Below are 22,712 nucleotides of genomic sequence, written 5' to 3'. Positions count from 1 at the left end.
GGTGTCTCAGCCCTGCTGTCAGTCATTTCTTCATTCCCACCTTCCCCAAGGCAGATTTCCAGGACCAAACACTGCAAGATGCTCCAAATCATAGCATTTCCTTTGGTTTATAGAGCTCAGGGGACTAATACATACAATGTGTCAAGGGATTCCAGTAGAAGGCCACCCATCCTAGAGTGTAAAGTGACACAAATTGAACCAAATGTCTTTAACAAACAAAGAAAAAAGGACACAGAGTTGGGTAGGTAGGGAAAGGGGGATTAGATCTCAGAAAAAGTGGAGGAGGGTTGAATATTTACAAAAATATTTGTATGAAATTCTCGAAACAAAACCAATCAAACTAAAAAAATAGGTTATGATTATTCTCAACATTTTAAATTCATTTCTGTAAATTTATTCCTTGTTTGTTCCTATGCACCTTAATTTCCAAATATAGTTCAGTCCTGCTCCTGAATACCTTTTGCAGTATTTCTTTTTTGGTGTTATTACCAACATTTTGTTCATGGGTGCACACATGCAAGCATATCTATGTTCACACTCCCATGTGCACCTTTATGTGTGGGAACCTGAAGCCAGCCTCAAATGTTCTTCCTCAAAGAATTTTATCTACCTCTTCTTTGGTGACAGTATCTCCCACTGCCTTGGACCTCTCCAGCTAGGCCATCGTGTCCTGTCGGGAAGACCCAGGAAACTACCAGTCTCTGCCATCTGGTTCTGGGCTTTGAACCACGTACCACCACACTTACCATTTTTATGAAGGTTTTGGTGTTCAAACTCAATCCCTCTCGCTTTCAAGGCAAGTGCTTTACTGATGGAGTCATTCCCACAGCCCAAGAGTCAACCACCTCTGAGGAGGTCGAAGTAAGCATGACAGGACTTTACACTTGCTTTGCTTTGCAAATTTCTCATCTCCTTCCCATTAGATCTAATCATACACATGAGGCATGGCTATTTCTTTCAAGGGAAAGTGTTAACGGGTTACCTTGATTCCATCTTACTTTTGCTTTTCAAACTGGATAAGATGATGAAATCAGTGCTTACCCTCACTAACTTAAACAACCAGCACCAGCAAAGCATTTGGGAAAATTATAAAGCCCAGATATATGTGAGTAATAAATGACTGGATGGACAGTGTCTTAACAGGATGCTAGCCATGACAGGAAATAAGTGGTGAAAATTCTGGTGGAAGACAGTATGGGTCCAAAAGGCAAAAACAAACAAGCAAAAAGACCCCATTGATATTGAGGGGTGTGTGTGTGTGTGAGGTACATTTTGAGAGAGGAGAGTGAAGAGGAGAAAGCAGAACTCAGAATAAAATGGCTTAAAGGAAAAAGAAAGAGGGAGTGCATGGCAGGGGATTCAGAAACGCTTTTCAATTCATGGAGGGGTTTCAGGGTATCATGACTTAGTAACCCAAATCCCTCTTCCACTCAGCCCTTGGACAAAGTTTTCTTTGCCAGATAGCAGGTCTGTGAAAGGGTCATGAAAATGATGGCATAAATTGGTGTTGAATGGTTGTCTTTTGAGAGACAAAATTTCCGTGAGACAGAAGTTTTCTGGAGATAGCCGCTGTATTTACCTAACCTGGTCCCCAGGTATTCCTCACCTGAAGACTCAAAGACGAATGAGCAAATGATCGGCAGCACAGTGATTGGCATCTGTGTAATCACAGATTCCTACAAAAGGTAGTGTTTCTATCCCATTGTCGAATTGCCAGTGGAGGGTCATACTGATCTCATCACGATACCCACCCGTCTTGCCTTGTTACTTGGTTGCCTTGTTACTCACGTGAGAACATTTTAGGGCATTTCTGTTTCTGAAATGGATGATGCATTTAGCAAATGTTATAGATAGAGGAGGTTTTAAGTGGGACTAAATGCAGCAATTAATGCTAACGAGTCTGCTGTTAGCGTGTAATATTCTTGCCGTTATAAAATCACGCACCACTGAATGTGGAACCTCAGTTTGTTCAACAGATGCTGATCTTAATGGCCACATTCTTTTTCCCATGGATAAGGTAGCTTTAGTTAAATGTACCATTAAAAATAACCATTTAAAATGTTAATGGAAACTGTGACTGTAACCACCGGGAATTTTTATTTTAGCCTCTGCTTCATTATTCTATATTTTCAAAAGGTCCTTGAGAAGGTGAGGAGTGTGTTTTCCATGAGGTGCTTCAAATCAGAAAGATGATATGTCTTTGCAGTGCACAGGCCTGTGCAATTATCTTTAACCCTGTTTGGAGGCTTGTTTTCCTTTGGTTTCATCTCTTGTGCATTCGGGGTGTGAGGCAGAATTGCTTAATTGGGATTCTTGGTTGTTCCGCTACTTGATAGTACCATTATTCTATCATCCATTGTGATTAAGGGAGAAAAATACCAAGACATTGTTATATAGAGCAAGAAATCTTCATTTTCTAGAACAAGAAACCTGGCTTAGGCTTGAGTTCTCTCTGGGAAATGGAAGTTATTTTTTTTTTTTTTGTTTGTTTGTTTTTCGAGACAGGGTTTCTCTGTGGCTTTGGAGCCTGTCCTGGAACTAGCTCTGTAGACCAGGCTGGTCTCGAACTCACAGAGATCCACCTGCCTCTGCCTCCCGAGTGCTGGGATTAAAGGCGTGCGCCACCACCGCCCGGCGAAATGGAAGTTATAAAACAAAGGATTGGTGTACCGCAAGGACACAGTATCTTCCTGGGTTGTATCAGTCATTATACTCAGGATACATTTTGAAAGCTATAGATTGTGGGTACCGGACAAGAGTGATTAAAGTCTCCAGAACTTACCTGGCTTGATTAACAGTCTCCAGGGAGCTGGAGACATGGCTCAGAGACTGGTGAGATGGCTCAGGGGCTGGAGAAATGGCTCAGGGGCTGGAGAGATGTCTCAGAGACTGGAGAGCTAGATCAGGGACTGGAGACATGGCTCAGAGACTGAAGAGATGGTTCAGAGACTGGAGAGATGGCTCAGGGGCTGGAGAGATGGCTCAGGGGCTGGAGACATGGCTCAGAGGCTGGAGAGATTGCTCAGAGACTGGAGAGATGGCTCAGGGGCTGGAGAGATGGCTCAGAGACTGGAGAGATGGCTCAGGGGCTGGAGACATGGCTCAGAGACTGGAGAGATGGCTCAGAGACTGGAGAGATGACTCAGGGGCTGGAGAGATGGCTCAGAGACTGGAGAGATGGCTCAGGGGCTGGAGACATGGCTCAGAAGTTAAGAGCACTGGCTACTATACCAGAGGACCCTGCTTCAATTCACAACACCAAGAGGGCAGCTCACAACTGTCTGTAACTGCAGTTCTAGGGGATTCGACACCCTCACACAGATGTACATGCAGGCAAAACACCAATGTACATAAAAATTAAAAGGAACAAGAGAGAGAGAGAGAGAGAGAGGGAGAGGGAGAGGGATGCAGGCACCACTGTAGCTCCTGGGTCTAAGGAATGGTGAAGTGGTGAAAGTCGCTAGAGGCTGAATGGATCCAGAATGTATGTCTCTGAGGCACTCTTTCTTCCCCTCTCCCTCCTTCCCTCCTTCCCTTCCTATTTTCTTTTCGAGATGTAGTATTGCTTAACCTAGGCTGGCCTCAAACTCACTCTTTATCAAACTCCTGGTCCTTCTGCCTCCACTTCCCAAGAGCTAGAATTACAAATCTGTACTGACAGAGTCGGCTTCTAAGGAGCCTTGTCAAGTACATGACACAACTGTTTTGCATGGAGGTAAAGTCACCATCTAGAAGGAATTCTTAGTCTTCTGGATTATGAAATTTTTATTTTTGTTTGCTTTCTTTCATTAAAGAATTTGCTCAAATATTACTCAAAGTTCCTATAGTCTCCTCATGTAGTGTAGAACCTAAGGGCGTTTTTATTAAGAATGAAACATAAATCTTGAGCGTGTGTTGTCCTAATTGTCTGAATCCATGTTATGGTGGTTGAGACTAAACTGCGTCTGCATGACCGTGTCACATGACTCACACAGGACCTGCCCAGGGCTGCAGCATTGGTTTCTCGTCATCTAGCATTTTCTTCATTACCAGATTTCTAGTCAGGTTTACTTACTCTCGGTGTCTGTGTGCCCTCACAGAACTGTCTTCTTTGGGTAGGACAGAGACTCAGAGGTTTTTTGTTGTTTATCTGTTTTTTTTTTTGTGAACTAGAAGCACTTTATCAAGATGGTCAGTGAAATTCTTGCTTATTTGGACCTGGGAGAAAGGCAAGGGTAAGGAAAGAAGACCCAGAATAATGCAAAACAGAGAAAAAGAGCTTCACTTTTCTTCTGCCTTTAGAGAAAAGCAAATGAATTCCATGGCTTTGAAAACTCAAGAATTAGTAGTACCTTCTGGAAAAAGGGTGGGTCTGTGAGAGGCGCTGGGGGAGGTGATTTCTTCCAAAGTGTGTCCCAGGACACAGTTCCTGGATCTGAGACTGTCATCATCTCAGTACCCTTTCACCAGGACAAACCTTTGACTAGTTTAAAAAAGAATTTAAGACCCAGAGTGGAGAGAAGGCCTTGGACTATTCATGTTGACAGGTTACTGGCTTACCAGGGTTTTCGTGTGTTCTGTATGCGAGGGAAGGATCTACCACCTGTTTCACAGACTTGGGTTCAGAGATCTCCTGTAGCAATAAAGAGACGGTGACTGACAGAGGGCAAATTCCATAGAACAGCTTTGATAATTGAGCAATATTTAATCCTGTTTTGACAATAATTTGCTAAGCCTAAACAATGGGTTTAATGCCATGCTAGGCATAAGAGGACCACAAAAGTGAGAAGACCATGCCTTCCTTAGACCAGAGTCACAGCCTAACTCACAGCTCTCATAGACCGTGTTAAACATGCTTCCAAACAGATGGATGTAAAAAGAGCAGAAAGGGGATAAATTACAGAATTTCTTCTGAGCTCACAGTGTTCTCAAAGATCCGAGAAGGTGTTAGCTTTCAAACTCCAAAGCTTCTGTGGATTCATGGAAACAAAATCTCAGGTCATCTGAGAAATCCTCCAAATGATTTTTTTAAGTGGGTAATATAAAGTAAAACTGTCTGATTCTGTCCCCAGGCCTTGGATTCCTTAGGATCTCCCAAGGGACAGTCATTCTTTGATGTGGGAATCCCCTTTGTGTGCTGTGATTACCATTAACGAATAAAAAAAAAATACTGCTTTGGACCTATAGCAAGGCAGAATTTAGATAGGCAGGGTAAGCTGGGCTGAATGCTGGGAAAAATAAGGGCAGAGTTGGAGAGAAGCCATGGAGCCGCTGGAGACAGACACTGGAAATTTTACCCGGTAAGCCACAGCCACGTGGCAATATACAGATTAATAGAAATGGGTTAAATAACATGTAAGAGCTAGCCAATAAGAAGCTAGAGCTAATGGGCCAAGTAGTGATTTAATTAATACAGCTTCAGCGTGATTATTTTGGTCTAAGCTACCCGGCTTGAAGCACACCCAATGGTAACTTATCTGGAGTATGGCTAATGTTAGAACTGTGGTATTTAGGCCAGTAGTGTTTTTTTAATCAGTCTGACCTCTGGACCAAAGAAAGGAGTTGGAGGCTGCATTCTAGCATGTGTCCAATGAACAACACACCATGCCTATGTAATGAACTCTCAGATGAACAACAACAATGAATAAATTTTGGACACTCAAACTCAGTTGACTTTCTTTGGTTAAAGATATGTCTATGTACTAAGATAGTAATGTCCCTCATTGCATGAACATGACCAAAGAACCTTTACAGGCAGGGCCCCATCCCCAGACCTTCCCTTTGTCTAGTCTTTCTGTACTCTTCTGCAATAATAAAATTCTTCACCAAGGCTTTCCTAAGTCCTTCAAGTCTTTCTTGCATACTATTGAGCCTGGAGACGCCTCATCCGCATTGTGGTGTGTGTCGTCAGCTGATCACAATGGAAGGCTGTCACACATCACAGTTTTATTGCTGGCACATGAGTTTGATAAACACATCGTAGAAGGGCATTTTCTGGTATTTTATTTGTTTAATTGATTTTTTTTTGAAACAGGGTTTTACTCTGTAGACCGGACTAGCTTCGAACTCAGAGATCCACTTTCCTCTGCCTCAAGTATTGGGATTAAAAGTATGTGCCACCACCACCTGGCTCTGATTTGTTTCTTTAATGAAATTCAAATATGTGAAGACTGAGTCTCACTGCTGTTTCCTTGAACCACAGGGCTGAAGAGGAAAAACTTTCTTTTTCCTTTTTATTTTATTGGAGCTACGCATAATGGCTCACTTCCTCACTCCCTCTGTGAAGGAGCCAGGTTAGGGCTTGTTCTCTGGTTCTCTTGAATGGGCTTCAGACCTTATTGTACTGCTAAGAATGAACTATGGAACCTCTTGGTCATTCTGAGAAACTATTGATAGCCACCCTCAGATTCTACTGTTTTTTTTTTTTTTTTTTTTCTTGCTCTAATTTTTATCTGTTCTGAGCAATGCTATAAGGGTTCTGTGATGATCCTGGGACTATTCTGTGAAGTTAAATTTCAACAAGAATGGGAAGCAAGCTGTATTTTCATAGGTAGAATAACAGGCAGCTTTGGGAGATAACTGAGGGTTTCATTCAACTAACCCTTAAAGACAACTCTAGAAATGGAGACGTTCACGAAAGGACACGATGTCCTCTTGGTGTCTGATCCCAGAGACCATTCACGTTCTCACTCAGGAGCTGTCGAGTGCCTTTTTCCTCGGCAGCTTCCTCTGGGTAATTTGCTCATATTTTTCTGATTAGCTTTAAAAGAAGACAGAGGAAAACAAAATATCAGGGGCTCCCTTTGTTTTTTCTTGGGGAAGACAATTAAGGTAAACAGCACATTCACATCTGCAGAGGAAACTTTGTCAGAAAGCCTTGCAGCCATTTTCCAGTATTTTGTCTGCCTCTCCCTGGCTTGATGTTTGCTCTCCCTGGCTTCATTTCCTAAGCTATTCACTAAAACCGTCGAGAAACAGGGCAGTCAACCACAAGATCACTTGGACTCAGGTCAACCAAGACACATCTCCTTTTCACGTTTATTTCATTTTGTTTTAAGATCACAGAAGAGCAGAGCATTCATACGTGTGAAGTAACAGAAGAAAGAACCAGAATTTAAATACATTTTAAAAGAAAAAAAGGCTTGTTTTGAATTTTAATTTTTTTACACACATTGCGCTTTTTACTTTCCTTCACAGAGCTAGTAGTCAGGGAAAAAAATATCCACCCAATAAACAAAAATAAAATAACTTGAGCAACAAAATAACTGAACCAAAAAAAATGGCCATGTGTTGGTATTATCAAGGGAAGATCAGTTCATGTCTAGAGGGCTGGAAAAAGGAATATATTTTATATATATATTTATATGTATATAACACTGTTAATGAGGAGACTTCTAATCAAGAACAGGATTTATACAACCTTTAAGAGAGCAACGAAAAGGGAGGGGTTGAAGCAAGGCTGGGGAGAAAGTGAAGGCCTCCGTCCCTCCCCTTCTTACTTCATCCCGTTAGCACCCCCCCCCCCCCCAGCAAATATTTAGGGAGCAGAACTTGGTCAAAGTTCACCAGGATGAACCATGTTCATTCTCTGGTGAAGAGCAAAGACTTAGGTGAGTGGGTTTAAAGAGGCTCCTGACAAATGGCGAGGGCAGCTGCTGCACGCCAGGAGGCTAGCTCCGTGGGTTTTCTTCGTTTTCAAGAAGCAGATTTTTTTTTTTTTAAACTGTGCCTAGATTTACCCAGGAAGGGTTTGTATTGGGAAGCGGGTAGCTGCAGGGTGGACTCGCAAGCACCATCCGAAAAGCTGTGCCTTGGGAACAACATGGGGAGGTATTCGGTGGGCGGGTCTCTCTCCCACTTACGGAGTGTCCTGAGAAGAGTAAGCCCACTGAACATCCTTGTCTAAAGTGAGACTAATGCTGGAAGTGATGAGTAAACTCTGCTCTTCAGTGTCCAGGAGACCCCTATTCCTTGTGCTCTTTGGGGAGGTTCGTGAAAAAGTGACTGGACAGTTGCTAGCTGAATGTTGAAGACAGAGTGGGAAGGACAAGTGGACCTGCGCCGAATCTTCCCAGGACGTGGCCCAACGGAACAAATCCCTCGTTTACTGCCCAAGCAACTGTTCTTGTTCAACCCCCTGTTTCTGGAAACTTAGCTATCCCATTTGGTCTTCGCTTTTCCAGCTCACACTCCCTTCGACCGTGCCTCCTAGTGGGCTTTTATGTCCTATTTCCCACATATCTGCTACCAATCCAAACTGTTAAAAAATGAGGCCTCTCTAACCACTTGCTTGATGTCACAGCCAATGAGTCAACCTCCTCCTTGCCTGTTTCTTATAAAAACAGCCTTTTGAACTTGCTTGGGACCTGCCTAGAGTTTCCCGAGACACACATTTACTATGAGGACAAGAGAAATGTTTGGCCCAGGATGAGAGAAGGCCGATGTTTCCTCTCGCTGGCATAACTTCCTCATGTGTTGCATACATAATACCCAATCTGGCCATTTTCCTTCCTATGAAAGGTTATTAGGCTGAAGTTCAACAGTCTCATTTCCCAAGATCATGAACAAGGAAACCACCTCAGCTGTTTCGGGGCCTTCACTCTGCATCTCTAAGAAAGTTCGCTCAGAAGAGAACTATGGAATCGGTCTGGAGACTGTGTTCTAGAAGGAGCTATGTTGTGGAGGATGGTTTTGAGAGAGAACCCGAGACCAGCAAATGGTTCTTTTTGAGTTCTCCATGGGTGGAAGTACTTAATAAAATTTCAATTCATATTTAAAATCAGAGTTTAAAGGTGGAAGAGGCTACAAACTGTCATCTAAATTCTTTACCTTTGGAGTGAGAAAGCTAAAAACTCAGGAATGTAAAATAACTTGCCAACATCAACATCACAGGACTTTTTGTTTGGCATGACACAGAGAAAAAGCCAACTTTCCTGACTCCAATCCTGATTCCCCTTTCACTTTACCGAGGCCCTAGGTAGACTAAAGTAAGACTCTCATCAAGGTGACCCAAATTTCCTTTTAGAATTGTCTTGTTGGATATCCTTATACTAGCTTTGATGATTCTCTCAGTTCTGATTAGAGAAATGGTATACAGGACACTGTGTTAAATCTGCAGGCACTTCAGACGACTGAGGTAAAACCTGTGAGTGATGCTCCCTATTCAAACGACCCTGTGCCTTCTTTGTAACCCACAGTCATGTAGATCCATGAGGCTACTAGAGAATATATATATATTTTTTTTAAAAAAGCAGGGTGCTTCAGCAAGATGTTTCTCAAGAATATAACGTATTTCTTACATCACATAATTTATTCAAATTGGGATGTCAAAAACGTTTTATGGGTTTAGTTAAGTGTAAAGCAGACAAAAATAGGGCATATGTGATAATTTGTTCATGTAATTATTGGTGAATTTGGCAAAGCTATTTAACTAAAGATACAATAAAATATATATTGGCTGACAAGAAACCAATAACCTGGGATACAGGAGCCTTTCACACCCTATTCCTCTTTCTTCCAGTTTGCCTAGGGTTTGTTGGGTCAAGCCAAAGAACTAAGGAGAACCATTTGTGCTTGGCTGGAACTGCCTTTAAGTGTTCTGGGTGTCTACTTCCTTTGGCGAAGACAACCATGTTTGGAACTTCAGGTTTTCTACTAGACATTTGACCTGTAAAAAGCTTTGGGTTTTCTTCTTGTTATTTGACTTTCTTTTCTTTAAGATTTATAGGTTTAGCTGAACTTGGGCTCTGCATGGAAAACGAAGTTTACATAGTTTATATTATGTATATAAACTAGTGATTTACATTGATTTATACATGATTGGTGCCTAATTTATTAATCAGCACAGTATGCAAATGCGCTGACGAGAAATCAGGATTTTAAAATAAGTTTTCTCCAATATCCATAAACATTTCGCTGACAGGAATGCTAAGCTAAACCTAAACCTAATATTAACACCGGCAGCCCTGCCAAGAGGAAAGTGATATACATTGCGGGCAAAACCAAATACTTTTTTGAGGTTCAGTTGGTGACCTTTGGACAGCACAGCTAAACGCAAACGAGAATGGTTTACTTTTCTTCCCCCTGGTATGCACGCAGATGTGAACTTCATTTTGCCTCTAGTGAGTTATTTACAGATATGATGTCGACCATAATGGTGAATTTACGTCACTTGGGCAGACTAAGGTTCTGGAAGAGAAACGTTGTAAGTACTTAAGCAAGAAAGAGACTTCCTGAAGTGGGTTTGTGTTTCTTAACTTGGGATCTATCTCACAATCTTTTTTTTATGGAATGTTTATTTGGCTTCAGAATTTTGATATCTTTTTTGGGTCAGATGTAACATTGCACTTATATTGTTGTAAAAACTGACAGTTTGCAGGGGAACCAGGACTAAATCCCAGCTGAGAATTTATTAAGAAAGAAGAAAAACGTGATGACATAGTTAATCCTAAAGCATTTGGTCTCACAGGCAAATTTCTTTTAAACAAATAGTAATAAGGTTGGCAAAAGGGGACCTGTGTCTTTCAAAGGAAGCATAGCTCTTTTTTTAAGCAAACCAAATTCTCCCTTCCTTTTGAATTTAAACCATTGTTCTAATTTTTCTTATAATACATACATGATTGTAAATATATCCTTTGTAAAGATAAGATTTAAAACAATACATACACATATATATTATTATTTTGCACACACAAAAAAATCCAAAGCCTATAAGGAATGAAATGAAAAATTTAGGGAGACTAGCCAGTAGAAGCTGTCACACCGTAGTCAACTCAAGGAGGACCCTGTGACTGTGAGCTGAGAAGTAAAAACTCAAAGCAGTTTCATGCTGAGACATTTAGTTTCTGTAGGCAGAGGAGGTAAAGTCCATCTCTGGAGGAGAAACGCACCTTTGTTTCTGTCCTCCAAGAACGTGAAAATCACGAGTTTTGTTACAAGGTCTCTTTGAATAGCCCCAGTTTCCTATGGAGTTAAAGGGAAAAAAATGTCCATGGTGAGGGGACAAAATGTCTGTCTGACTTGGAAGAGAATACAAGAGCCAAGCGGAAAGTCCTTCTGAGCAGGAAACACATCTGCTTTCCCATAATCTGTCATTCTATTTGGACAAGGCTGTTTTGCAAGAACAGCGTTCCTTCCACTAGGCAAAGAGGTTTTGATCAACAACTGTGCAGAGAATAAATAATTTTGTCGTTGTTGAGTTCTCCTTTGTTGAGGCCTGCCCTGGGTCAAGGCCATTTCTGCTTTTTAAACTGAAATATGAGGCTAAGGACTTTGTTTTGTGAATGGTACAGGTTCACTTTTCCTACAAAGCTTATGAAATACATGAGTGGTCCCAATTAATGGATGAATTCCACTCCTTGATACTTATTATTCCCAATCTCTTGTTTGCTTCTTTAGTAATTTGGGTGCCGACAAGTGAGATCATTGGAGAGATTTATATCAATGTGATTATTTTACTGTTGAATGTATGACATCTTGGTGTAGGTCCTCTGACCCTATAGTTATTTTAATCTTGCTTCAAAGAATATTCAGTTCTCCATATGACAGCAATATTCTCAAACCTATATGGTATATAACACCCAGGTTTTTTTCTACAGGAAGGAGAAATTTTTAAAACTCTCAGATCCTGCTGGAGATATGAGTAAACATCACATTTAAAAAGTATCTTTAGCTCTTTCTTCTATGGTCTTTTATAATAAAACAAACAAAAAAATGATATAGATATGGTCAGGGATTCTTTCCAAAGGAGAGGCTCCTGCCACAAAACCAAGAATTTGTTCTTCTAAGATGACGGGGACACTGAAGACCAGGTGTGTGGTTAAAGCCTGTGAGATGTTACAGCTACCTCTTTCCCAAACGAATCCTAAACAATGCTGAATCAACTCCTTCCTTCCTTCTATCTAGACTTGCATGCACACCTCTAAGATTTCACCTGAGGATGTGGATGCCGCTTTAATGTGGGAAGCATGTATCCCTCAGTTCTTCTACAAAGGGGAGCAGACTGCTAGAGCCATTCTTGATTGCCACTATGTTGTACTGGAGTACGGCACATCTTCTCTGTGTTGTAATAGCTAAGTTCTTAGATAAGAATTAATATCCTACCTCTTGAGCATCCATAAATCCCCTTACCCATCCTAAGCTCTGTCTGCCGTCTGTCTCCTGTCACAACTGCCAATCCGCAAAGAGAGGATGTGGCAGGTTTATAAAGTAAATGATGTAATTCCTTAGAAGAAATATAAACTACTGCTCAAATTCCTTTCATTCTTCCTTCATCCTTCCCTCCTTCCCTCCCTTTCTTCTTTCCTTTCTTCCTTCTTTCCTTCTCTTCATTCTGTATCAATGTGACAGCCATTTCAAATGTTAGAAAACGTGTGAGCTACTATTTGTCTCTGTGATATAACACATTATGGCCTCAACACTAATCCTCCATCCTTTCCTAAGGTGAATTACTTTGGATGTCTCTATAGTCTAAAGGTACGTGGTGGGTAATTTCCTATCAAGGATGCCCACGTACAGAAGCAGCCTTTCCTGGAAGACTTCCCCTCGGAAAACAGTCTTGGTAATGTGCTGAGCTTTGGGATGTCCACACTGCTTCTGCCTGAATTCATCACAAGGTGCTCAGACCTGATGGTTAAGCAATTAGCTCAGGTGTCATTGTTAGCGTCACAGTGACTGTCAGAGATGTAAGTCTAAGCAGAGTAGAGAAGGTGAATGCAATCTGCATCCGAGTGGCCTGGCTGTCAAACACGAAACAGCCCCCATGGGCAATGGTGCTATACACATCATCAGTGGAGCGGAAACCTAATAAAGCTTTAGTCTAGAACCCAAGGATGATGGTTTGCAAGGGAGAACAAAGCCTGGAATCCCTATTTTGTGATGGCTAGTACTTTGCCTTAGAGATTTGGCGGCCTCTGCAGGAGGGACTTGGGCATCCATCTACTTTTCATGTCTCCCTTCCAATCTTTCATCTGAAAGAGGCAGCAATCTCTGCTTAGAGGAATTATGGGGCAAGTGCTGTGTTATCTGAAGGTTACTGAGTGACTAAGCAGGCCTGCATAAGATCTCCATGGCCTCCTCTTTCCCTTGTTTCTGGAGACCTGCTCAGTGTATATCACTCATTTCTTCAGTGGGCTCAGCCTCGATAAAGTTAGGAAATGATTGAATCAATCCCCCAGGCTTGTAAAATAAGAGTGAAATCAGAAACCATCTTCTCCTAGAGCACGTCATCCAGGCCACGGGTCTGTTCCCAGTCTGCTCACCCTATCGATAGTAGGCACTTTCATTTACAGTGATATTCTGAGTGACTCCCGACTGGGTTTTGAAAATGGGGCTAGGAGGGGTATGGGGTCCTGCCCACAGAAGGAGCACAGCTTGGTTCGAATGCGCACTGATGTCATGTGACAACCATGAAGCGGGGGAGGGATTCTGCTCCTTGCCTCCCACCCAGCCACCTCCCCCAGCAACTTGTTAAGCCGCATCTCACAATTACAATGCAGGACAGTATCTACAGCACAATGAGTCTATGTACACATGGACCATTCCCTTGGCATGCTTTAGAGAGAGACACATACACGCTCACACACATGTACACCTACATGAGAGCGAAGAGACTTGAGCACACACGCGCATAGTGGAGAAAATGAAGATGGTACTTCCTAGCATTTGCGGCCTGATTGGGTTGCTGGGGCAAAGGGGGGGGGGTAGAGAAAAAGGGGATATTTGGAATGGGTGTGGTGGAGGACAGAACACACTGGAGGGAAAGGGGATGTTCTCAAAAAGTTAGAGAGATGGTAGAGGCAGGGGAGCTGAGAAAGGCTCTATATAGGTTTCCTTTGATAGTCCAAAATGGCTACACATCAGCTCAAACAAAAAACAGGAAAAAAAATATGGAAATATAAACACCAAAGGCAAGACCTTCTTTTTTCCCCACAGATGAAAATGGATGAAGGAAGGATAAAGTGTGTGGGGAGTCAATATCCATCTGGTACTTCTTGAATAGTCTCATTTGTACAACGTCAGACATTTTTAGCATGGCGGAACCTTAACACAGTAATCATTTGCTTAGAAGATAGACACATATTCTGGTAGAGATTTTCCCACCCTAAGTTATACTCCGATTTTATTGATGGATCTTAAAGTTGCTTTTAGTGTTGTAATTTCTTCATTTTCATACCCCCCTCCATTTATAAACACACAAACTTGTGAAATAATAGTCTCCCCCCCATTTTGCACTCTCTCTCTGTATCTGTGTGACGCACTTTTGTGTGTTTTTGTAATGATTTTTGAATTTTTATTCTATTAACATTTGCTGAGAAGGCAGAGAAGGGATGCTGCCAGCAGCCACAGTGGTACGGCCAGACTGATGGATCCGTTGATTCCTCTCACCGACCCGGGTCCTGCAGAGCAAGAGAGAGAGAGAGAGACAGGATAAGCACCTTCTGCCAGCTCCACTTGACAGCTGACTAAAGCTGGCATCAGAGGCAAGGCGTGCCCAAAGCTGGCATCAGAGGCAAGGCGTGCCCAGGTACTGATGTCTAGCTGTCTGCGCTCATGATGGCTCCCACCTTCTAATTCCCATCCTCTCTGGGGTACAAAGATGCAAAGGTGGCTGGTTTATTTTGAATATGAAACTATTCCTGCTTGAGAAGCTGCTAATGTGGCTGTCACGACTCTGTTGAGCCACCTTCCTCTCCCACAGTCTCCACACAATTACTGTGGAGCCGATAGTGATTAAGATTGCAAACAGTGGTGTGGCTCCTACAGGAGCTCAACGCAGGCCCTCTCTGAAGACTCATCACAGTAGTTCCATCAATCTCAGATGGGATCAGTCATCGGTTTCCGACTTCTTTTTCACAGGGAAGAGGCAGGATTCTTTTACACAGGGCAACTATTACAAAGTAGTATTTAAGCATGGAAGGTACCTTAGCGAGATAAAAAGCAAGCAAACAAACAAAACACCCGAGTCTCATGAAGAAGTGGAGCTCATCCTGCCCAAAGTTATTACTGCAGAAATTGAGAACAAAAGCAAAGATAAGAAAGCCAACCTAACTGACAAGGCTCGGCAGCAGGTTCAAACCTGGGACAGCTGAGAATGGACTTGAACTGGGACTGATCCTGGAGTGTCATTCTGGGTCACTCGCATGACCAATGGGAATGGGATGCGGGTTTGGATCTGAGGGGACAGTGGAGGCACAGTGGAGGAATAAAGATCTGTGTGGGGGTGATAATGAGTACCGTTGAGGCAGAGGTTGTAAGTCTGACTTACAGCTCATCATGTACACTTATGGTTCTGTTTCCTCCTTCTGTGTAGCTGTGGTCATATTTCATTGAAAGGAAAATTTTAAAAAGAAGAACTTTTTTTTCTCTCACTGAAGAGACTTTGATTTTAAGGCTATATGCTTAGACGATAAGACTCAAAATAGAAACTGACTTGACTGTAATTATGGGCCACTTTGAAATCTTATGGGCACATATGCAGGGTCTGTGTGAGTGGGCATGCATGGGTGTGTAAAACTGATGGCATGCCTCTACAATGGCAAAGTCTTCTGGTGAATGACTTTGCACCAGGCTGGTTAAAATGGATCAAATTTAGGGCGTGTAACAGGGAAAAATCCTGAATTCAAGAAGGAACTCCCAATCTATGTCCCATGTTAAATAGCAAAAACAATGATAAGAATAAATTAAAATCAATACAGAGCTTTACAATACCATAGTGTATTGTGATGCACATTTTGTAAATAAAACTATAAATATGAATGCACAGGTGTGCTTACTATAACAAAAAACTGTTTTACAGTGAGATATCAAAGGAACAGAGATATCACATCCACAGTACACATGTGCACAGCTCATCGGGACCAAGGCTGAATATTTAACCCTGGTGTCTAATTCTAGGGTCTTGGTTGCCACCACATGGTGAATTTCAACAGGCAAGAACAACCGTGTGTATCTTGGTCAAACCTTTGGTGAGTGAAATTCAGACTGGTTAAAACAATGGTTAGTTCAGACAAAAATTACAAGAAGATGGAGACAGTATTAGAAGGGGGGGAGAGAATGATAAGATATTTTGGCTAGAGCTTTACAGAACATTGCTTAATATGAAAATAGGAACATATGCAAACTTCAAGGCTTTCAATTATGCAAAATGAGCTTTGTCTGGTTTAAAGCCATGGGAACAGAATCAAAAAGTTAAATATCCATCATCTCTAGTCAAACAACTCATTCTGAGATTTCCTGAATGTCTATGCTCACATTAATAAGAGACACTCTGGCCACCTTCAGGTTCAGTCTCATGAGACTGAGGCTTGAAGCACCTGAGTGATTGTCACCAGCCTCTGGTGACCAAGTGTTCTGAGACTTCATACAGTGCCTGCTCTGACCTGCTCCTGTCCTCTGCCAAGCTTCCTAGATGCTTCGGACTGTCAGACTCCCAGGACTCCTGTCCCAGCAGCGAGTTTTCCTCCTCTCTCTTTTTAGTAGCTGTCTTTATATTAGGCGTTTGGGTTTCCTGACACGTGTGTCTATTAATGTACCAGCAAGATTTCCAGAATAGAGAAAAGCTATACAAATATTAAGGTCTTATATGCCAAAATGACTTTTGTTTTGAAATGAATTCTCAAAAAAAGAACACAATTTGCTTTTTTCTGTAGTCTCATTTTTTTTTTTTTTTTTTTTTTTTTTGTGCCAGGATGGGCTACATTGTCTTCCTGACATCTGAGAAGTGAGTAATATCTAACGACAGCTAAGGAAACTGGTCTTATCATTTTACTCAAGAGGTAGGAAATATTTAAGACAGCAAATGTTCTATTATCTAAAAGCATAATATACTCCTAGCAAGTTAGAAAAACAAGCTAAAGTCAACATTCTTCTTAATGCATTTACATGCCTGGCTATGTGTTATCTATGGTCTGCCCATCCATACACACACATGGGCAAGTTTATATTGGTGTCTAGATGCTTATTTGTACCTGTATGATACATGTATATATTATTGGTCTTTTGAAATGCATAATAAAAAATAACTTTCATTTTTGTATGCTGTTCTGCTGTAATAAAAATTCATGCTATAAATGTCAATATTTTTTTTTTTTTGGATTTTTTTCGAGACAGGGTTTCTCCATGGCTTTTTGGTTCCTGTCCTGGAACTAACTCTTCTAGACCAGGCTGGCCTCAAACTCACAGAGATCCACCTGCCTCTGCCTCCCGAGTGCTGGGATTAAAGGCGTGCGCCACCACCGCCCGGCTAATGTCAATAATCTTTAATTGTATTTTTTATGTGTCTCATTACACATCTGAAATGCATTATGTACATCTGGTAAAGATACTTTTGCTTATATCAATTATTATTTATTAAGTTCTCTCGTGGAGATATTTAAGCACATATGTGGCTTCTTCTTGTCACAAATTATTTTTGAGAGTAAATAAGCAGAATTGGAGGAGACTGTAGATGGGTAGTAGCTGAAGAATTATTGAAGTTAGGTAAGCAATTATAGATGCTTGTGACTACATAGGAGACCACTCCAGTTTGTGTCTAGTTCAAAGAAGAACAATCCACAAAATCATTAATTATGTTTTAGCTCGTAGTTACAAAATTCTGCTTATTTGTTGATATGCAAATGGTAAATTTTAGTTCCTGTACCAGATGGCTGTGCTCAGCAACTGCTTTCATATAGTGACAGATACAACGAAGGCACAAGTTTGAAAACATAACTTCGTCTTACGAGTAGATAGGCAAATAGGGATCCAAAAGCTTGTTCTGTGGTTTCATATCACAGACCACAATCACATCATGATATTTAACCACATTATATATGGTCTCTGTGGGACTTGGGAAATACTCAGTATGGTATTCACAAGGCAAAAATTTTGCTTTCAGAAATAAATGAAATACCAACCCAAATGAAAGATGTTTATGAATTAGATCAGGTTTAAAGAAAACCCAAACCGTTTTATCTACTTATTATGTGTGTATGTCAGTGTATGCTTGCATGTCGTGATGTCTGTGGCTAGAGGACGACTAATGGTAGCCATTCTCCCCTTCCCTGATGTGGGTCCCAGGGACCAAACTCAGGTCCTCGGGCTTGGTAGCAGGTGACTTTACCCACTAAACCCTTGTATGACTTGGGGCTTTTAGATTTACTAGTAAGAGACAAACTTCAGGTGCAGGGAAATAATAAATCAAGGTCGTCACGGAGGGGATGCGAGACTGTACGAAGGTAAATACGAGAGTTCACCTTGTGACCATGTTTATAAAAGGACAAAACCTGTAATTTACTGCAAAGCTTACTAAACATCCTAAAATGGAAGAATATGAGAAAGTTTTGGGCAAGATTCTCTGTTGCTGATCTGACGTAGGATTCTGAGCTCATTGCTTTGCCATTACAGTCAGTAAGAAATCGGAGTTGGTCTTAGGTTGTGTTTCAATTATACAAAAAGAGAAAAAAAAATTGTCTTGGAATTGTCGAAGGCTGATGGAATAACTAAAAATAAAGCAAAAATCTTAGCAATTTATGAAAAAAAAAGATGCTGGATAGCAGAGGCCCACAGTCTGTAGAATCTCCAAAACAGAAGTTCTGTGTGATCTACAAGGCCTGCACAAAGCACTTCACTGGCCTGGGAAGCCATGTTGAAGGCCAGTGGGATAACATTGACTCTGGTGCCACCTTCTGTCCATTTCCTGCTAGTGCAGTTTCCTCTGCGTGGTTGAATTTGGAACTGAAGCCTGTAATCCCCAGGACTGGAGCAGATGAGAGGAAAGAGAACACTGGTTTTGAGTACCATACCTTAAACACAGACTCGTCCTGCATTTACTCTCTGCCTTTACCCTCTAGAAAGTGAGATTTCTGTCAGCCGGAGCTGTCTTGTAATACAGCTAGGAGCAACAAGTCTTTCTCCTCAAGGCAGGTGTGTTAGAGCATGGCTGAAGCCTAGTACTTGGGAAGTGGAGGCAAGAAGGCAAGGAGATTATGATCTGCTTGGTAATACGAGTTTAAGGACAGCCTGGAATGCATTAGGTCCTGACACACACACACACACACACACACACACAAAGAAAGAAAGACCAATGTAAAACAAACAAACCCCAAACCAGAAAACAATATGAAGCACTTTCTGCACGCCATTTATGAAAAATTTAGTTACTACTTGCAGTCACACTGAGATCTTATCATGATGACGTTTGAATAAAAAGCTGTACCTTATTCATCATCCACATCAAAGTCCTGAGGTTTCATGTGCGCTACTGGGCAAATTAATGGATATTTTGTGATTCTATTAGGAAAAGATAAAGGGCTAAAGAAGCCACTAATATTTTATGCCTTCTTGCCTCAACAAGTCCTGTCTTAAGAGTATACTCTTGGCTACTTTCTATCTGCTAGGTAGTGATGAACTGCAAAGACAACCCACCAACAGGGTACTGGTCTATGCAACCATAAAACCTCTCTAGGTTTTGGATGCTGGGGGACATAAATCCCCAAAGAATATGTTTTTATTATTGGTGATGATCAGGGTTGTCTTGTTCCTTTCGTGACTCAGAAAGAATGTGGTTTTCCTAATGACCACTGACAGTCAATGGGATTTGAAGGAATGTGTCATCTGAACTTACCACTGCTTCCTTTGCGTTTGGCTGGAGCTAGACAATGTGACCTTGATCTAGTGGGTGTAGAAGGTGGACAAGTTGGAAGTCGTTGCTGCTTGCATTTTAGGGTTCATTTAATAAAGCGTTGTCAGGTCTGCCCTGTCTTTGTAAAGATAACAAGTACGCAGCTTATGTGCCACATGGCTGGTAGGAGTACCCAGAAACCATGACATGGCATCTTTTAGGGAGCCGACAGCCCAGGTAGACTGCAGCAAGTGAGACTCTCAAGAGTGGAGAGAGAGAACTGAGGCAGGGTGGGAATGTGAACCGCTCCCACACCTCATCTCATCTCACGAGTTGCCACTTAGCTGTTAAGTCCAAAGGAGGTGTGGGAGTCCAGCCATACATTTGCTTGACCAGACAGCAAGCGAGTGTAAAATCCTGAGAGTACTGCCCCTGGGTAACGACCATCATACAAAGTGAGGTCTGTGGGATTAACCATGGACGCTTAAGATGAAGCGCTTAGGGGATGGGGGAGGGGACAGGAGGGGTCAGAACAACTTGGTTTGTCCCAGGGATTTAAAGTAAGTCACTGTCAAAAGCACTCTGGGGGCCATGGGTCAGATGGACAGTTCTTTGTTAATAAGAAAGTTCACAATCTGGGAAAAATATTGTTAACTGCATTATTGAAATTTGTTATCACAAATAACGACGCTAAAGCAAACGCAAGTGCATAAGATCACACTATATTGCTGTGGAATCTTAACTAATGTCTAGAAGGTGTTTATAAATCGGAGCCATACCTTTTTGCTTGAAGTGCACGGTGGTACCAATTTCTAAAAAAAGAAACATTTAGCAAAACAAAAACAAATAAAAATCTTTATCAACTGAGAATCAACAATGGGGGTGGTATGCCATCCTCCACTAAGGGAGAATGAGAGTAAAGCAGGCTGGGGACAGGACAGTGGCAGGAGAGGCTGACAGAGACTGAGTGATAAACGAATGGAAAGAAACCTTTCTAAGACCAAGTGAGCAATTAGGAGTCATAAAATTGAGTGGCAACTGCGGATCCTCCATGCTGTGCATATAGGCAAGTACAAGGACTCCAGCATGGGTGTGAGTGTAGTCTTGACTGCACTGTATGCAACCGTAGAATGTGTCTGATTCCCGGCCCTACCCTGCCATTTTGCCCCCATGCACATTGACACCTCACTCCATATGTAACAGGCAAGTGCACTCCAACTTTAAGTCCACTCCAACCTCAAGCCTCACAGTTGCTGTGTCATCGACCAAAGATGTTCTCCTAGATGACTCTGCTACTGGCTCAGTCACTTCAGTCACATGGCTGTCAAAAACCCGTTCCTTTCCTGAACTGGGTCTGAGCAACACTAAGCCCCTCATGGCATGACGTCACTAACTTGCTGAGAGTGTGTCTCCTCCCTAAAACACAAGCCCTCCAAGGGCATCCACAGGGCATGGCCCACTAGCCATTGAGTCTAGCTCTCAGTGCAGACCATGAGATATAGAAAGTTTCAGCAAACATCCGTTACATGTATATAATAAGTGTCAAGGTTGAACGAGATCAGGTTGGTTAAATATCTGGATTTCTTTTTAAGTGTCTTTGTCAAATAATTCAAAAGACTCTTGTACCTTTGGAAGTAACTATGTATAACTTCTGTAGGGTACCCTTTCCTATTTTAGGAATGACTAAATGATTGATTAGATGTGGAAGACCACACTGGCTGTAAATAAAATTCAGCTTTTTACTTTTCCTCTGTAACCATCAGGATCCAGACCTGCATTCCTCAGTAACACAAGCTGGTAGTATATGTAAAATGGCTGATGCTTTCAGCCACAGAGAGCTTTTTGCACGAACATCTGTCATCTTATAGCTCTGCTTCCAATTATTCTTGGGTTTTGTGGCCTCGAGGGTAAAGACCCAAACCATAGCTTGTTGTATGTGGCTCTCTTTGCCACCCCTGCCTGTCTAGTCTCATAAATATCCATCACACCATGGGCACTTCTTCATGCCCCTGGAACCACACTTTCTCCCCCGGGGTACTGTGGTGTCTGCAGTAGGGTCTCCATCACCTTTCAGAATGGGATTGTCACTTTCAGAAAGGAGACTTTCTTGATCTCCTTGAGGTCACTGGTCTTATTATTTCCTACCATGCTCACCTCGGTATCAATTTCCAAAGTGTCTGATGCTTCGATTAACACCCGCCACCTCACTCTGAATACACAATGTTCCAAAACCCCAAATCCAGAATCATTGCAACATGAGACAAGCAAACATGTGCCCCAAATGCTTCTACCCCACATAAACAGGGAGCCCAATTTAGCGCCTAAGGCTCAGCTTTTTGAAACCACGCCTGCAAAGTCACCAGGGCTCAGGACAACCTTCGGATCTCCTCTCTTGGTGATTTTTCATTTGTCTACCCAAAGCAGTCACAACGAGAAGTCCCCAAGCACAACAACGTTTCCCGGCATCACCGTGGCAGTCATAAAGAAGAGCATGGTTATCCCAGGGTCGGGAGCTGATAGATGATTGGCTGTGGCTCATCACTAACAACGCTGATGCCAGCCAACCTGTCCCTCAGTTTGTAGGTGAGGTGGTTTCCCTGAGCTGGTCAGTCCCAGAGGGAATAGCTCTGAATGTTCTCTTGTGTTGTGATGGTTTGTGCTGTTCAGAGCACACTTCTGAGGATGCCTAGGGACACCAGAGCCTCTCCGACCCTTTTATATCTGTAGGCAGTCCAATCAACAAAGGCACCATACTGTATGTTCATACAGAAGCATGGAGTACCTTTCCTTCTAGGAGTCAACTGTGATGCCAATCACCCAATGGATTCTAGACCCTAGAAAGGACCATCTTCAAGGGAAGAATTATGTGCTTTCCTTTTCTTTTCCTTTTTAAATGGAGTCCACAGGTTTTGTGGGAAGAAGTTTAAGCAAATGTTCAGATGGGAAGGGCCAGTGGCTCTGCTGAAGCTAGGAAGTGTTTCTTAACTATCCAGGGCCCCAGCTGACATTTTCTACATGTGTTTGATGAACTTGGCACGCACCTTCTATTCCCTGGAGTAGATCAGCACTTAGTGTGCTATCCTTGTACCCAGCACACAGTTGAATAAGAGTGGTCTTTACCATCTTGTGCTGA

At 42.1% G+C, this 22,712-nt stretch overlaps 1 protein-coding gene across 2 annotated transcripts in view; it reads right to left on the bottom strand.

Moving 5' to 3' along the window:
- Positions 1 to 6,984: 6,984 nt before the first annotated feature.
- Lsamp (limbic system associated membrane protein) overlaps positions 6,985 to 22,712 on the bottom strand; it is a 635,169-nt gene continuing 619,441 nt past the window's right edge. The window contains exons 8-9 of one of the 2 annotated variants that reach the window (XM_057763641.1): positions 20,359 to 20,391; positions 6,985 to 14,375 (exon numbers count right to left, since the gene is read on the bottom strand). In XM_057763641.1, coding sequence (XP_057619624.1) covers positions 14,278 to 14,375; positions 20,359 to 20,391 — 131 coding nt within the window. In that variant the 3' untranslated portion in view covers positions 6,985 to 14,277. The remainder of the gene's footprint in view (positions 14,376 to 20,358; positions 20,392 to 22,712) is intronic. The other variant, XM_057763642.1, reaches the window with a different exon arrangement.

Source organism: Chionomys nivalis, chromosome 3 (assembly GCF_950005125.1).
Source record: "Chionomys nivalis chromosome 3, mChiNiv1.1, whole genome shotgun sequence".
In the NCBI taxonomy this organism is placed as follows: Eukaryota; Metazoa; Chordata; class Mammalia; order Rodentia; family Cricetidae; genus Chionomys; species Chionomys nivalis.
The sequence above is the reverse complement of the archived record's forward strand: the minus strand, read 5'-3'. Positions and strand labels throughout refer to the sequence as shown.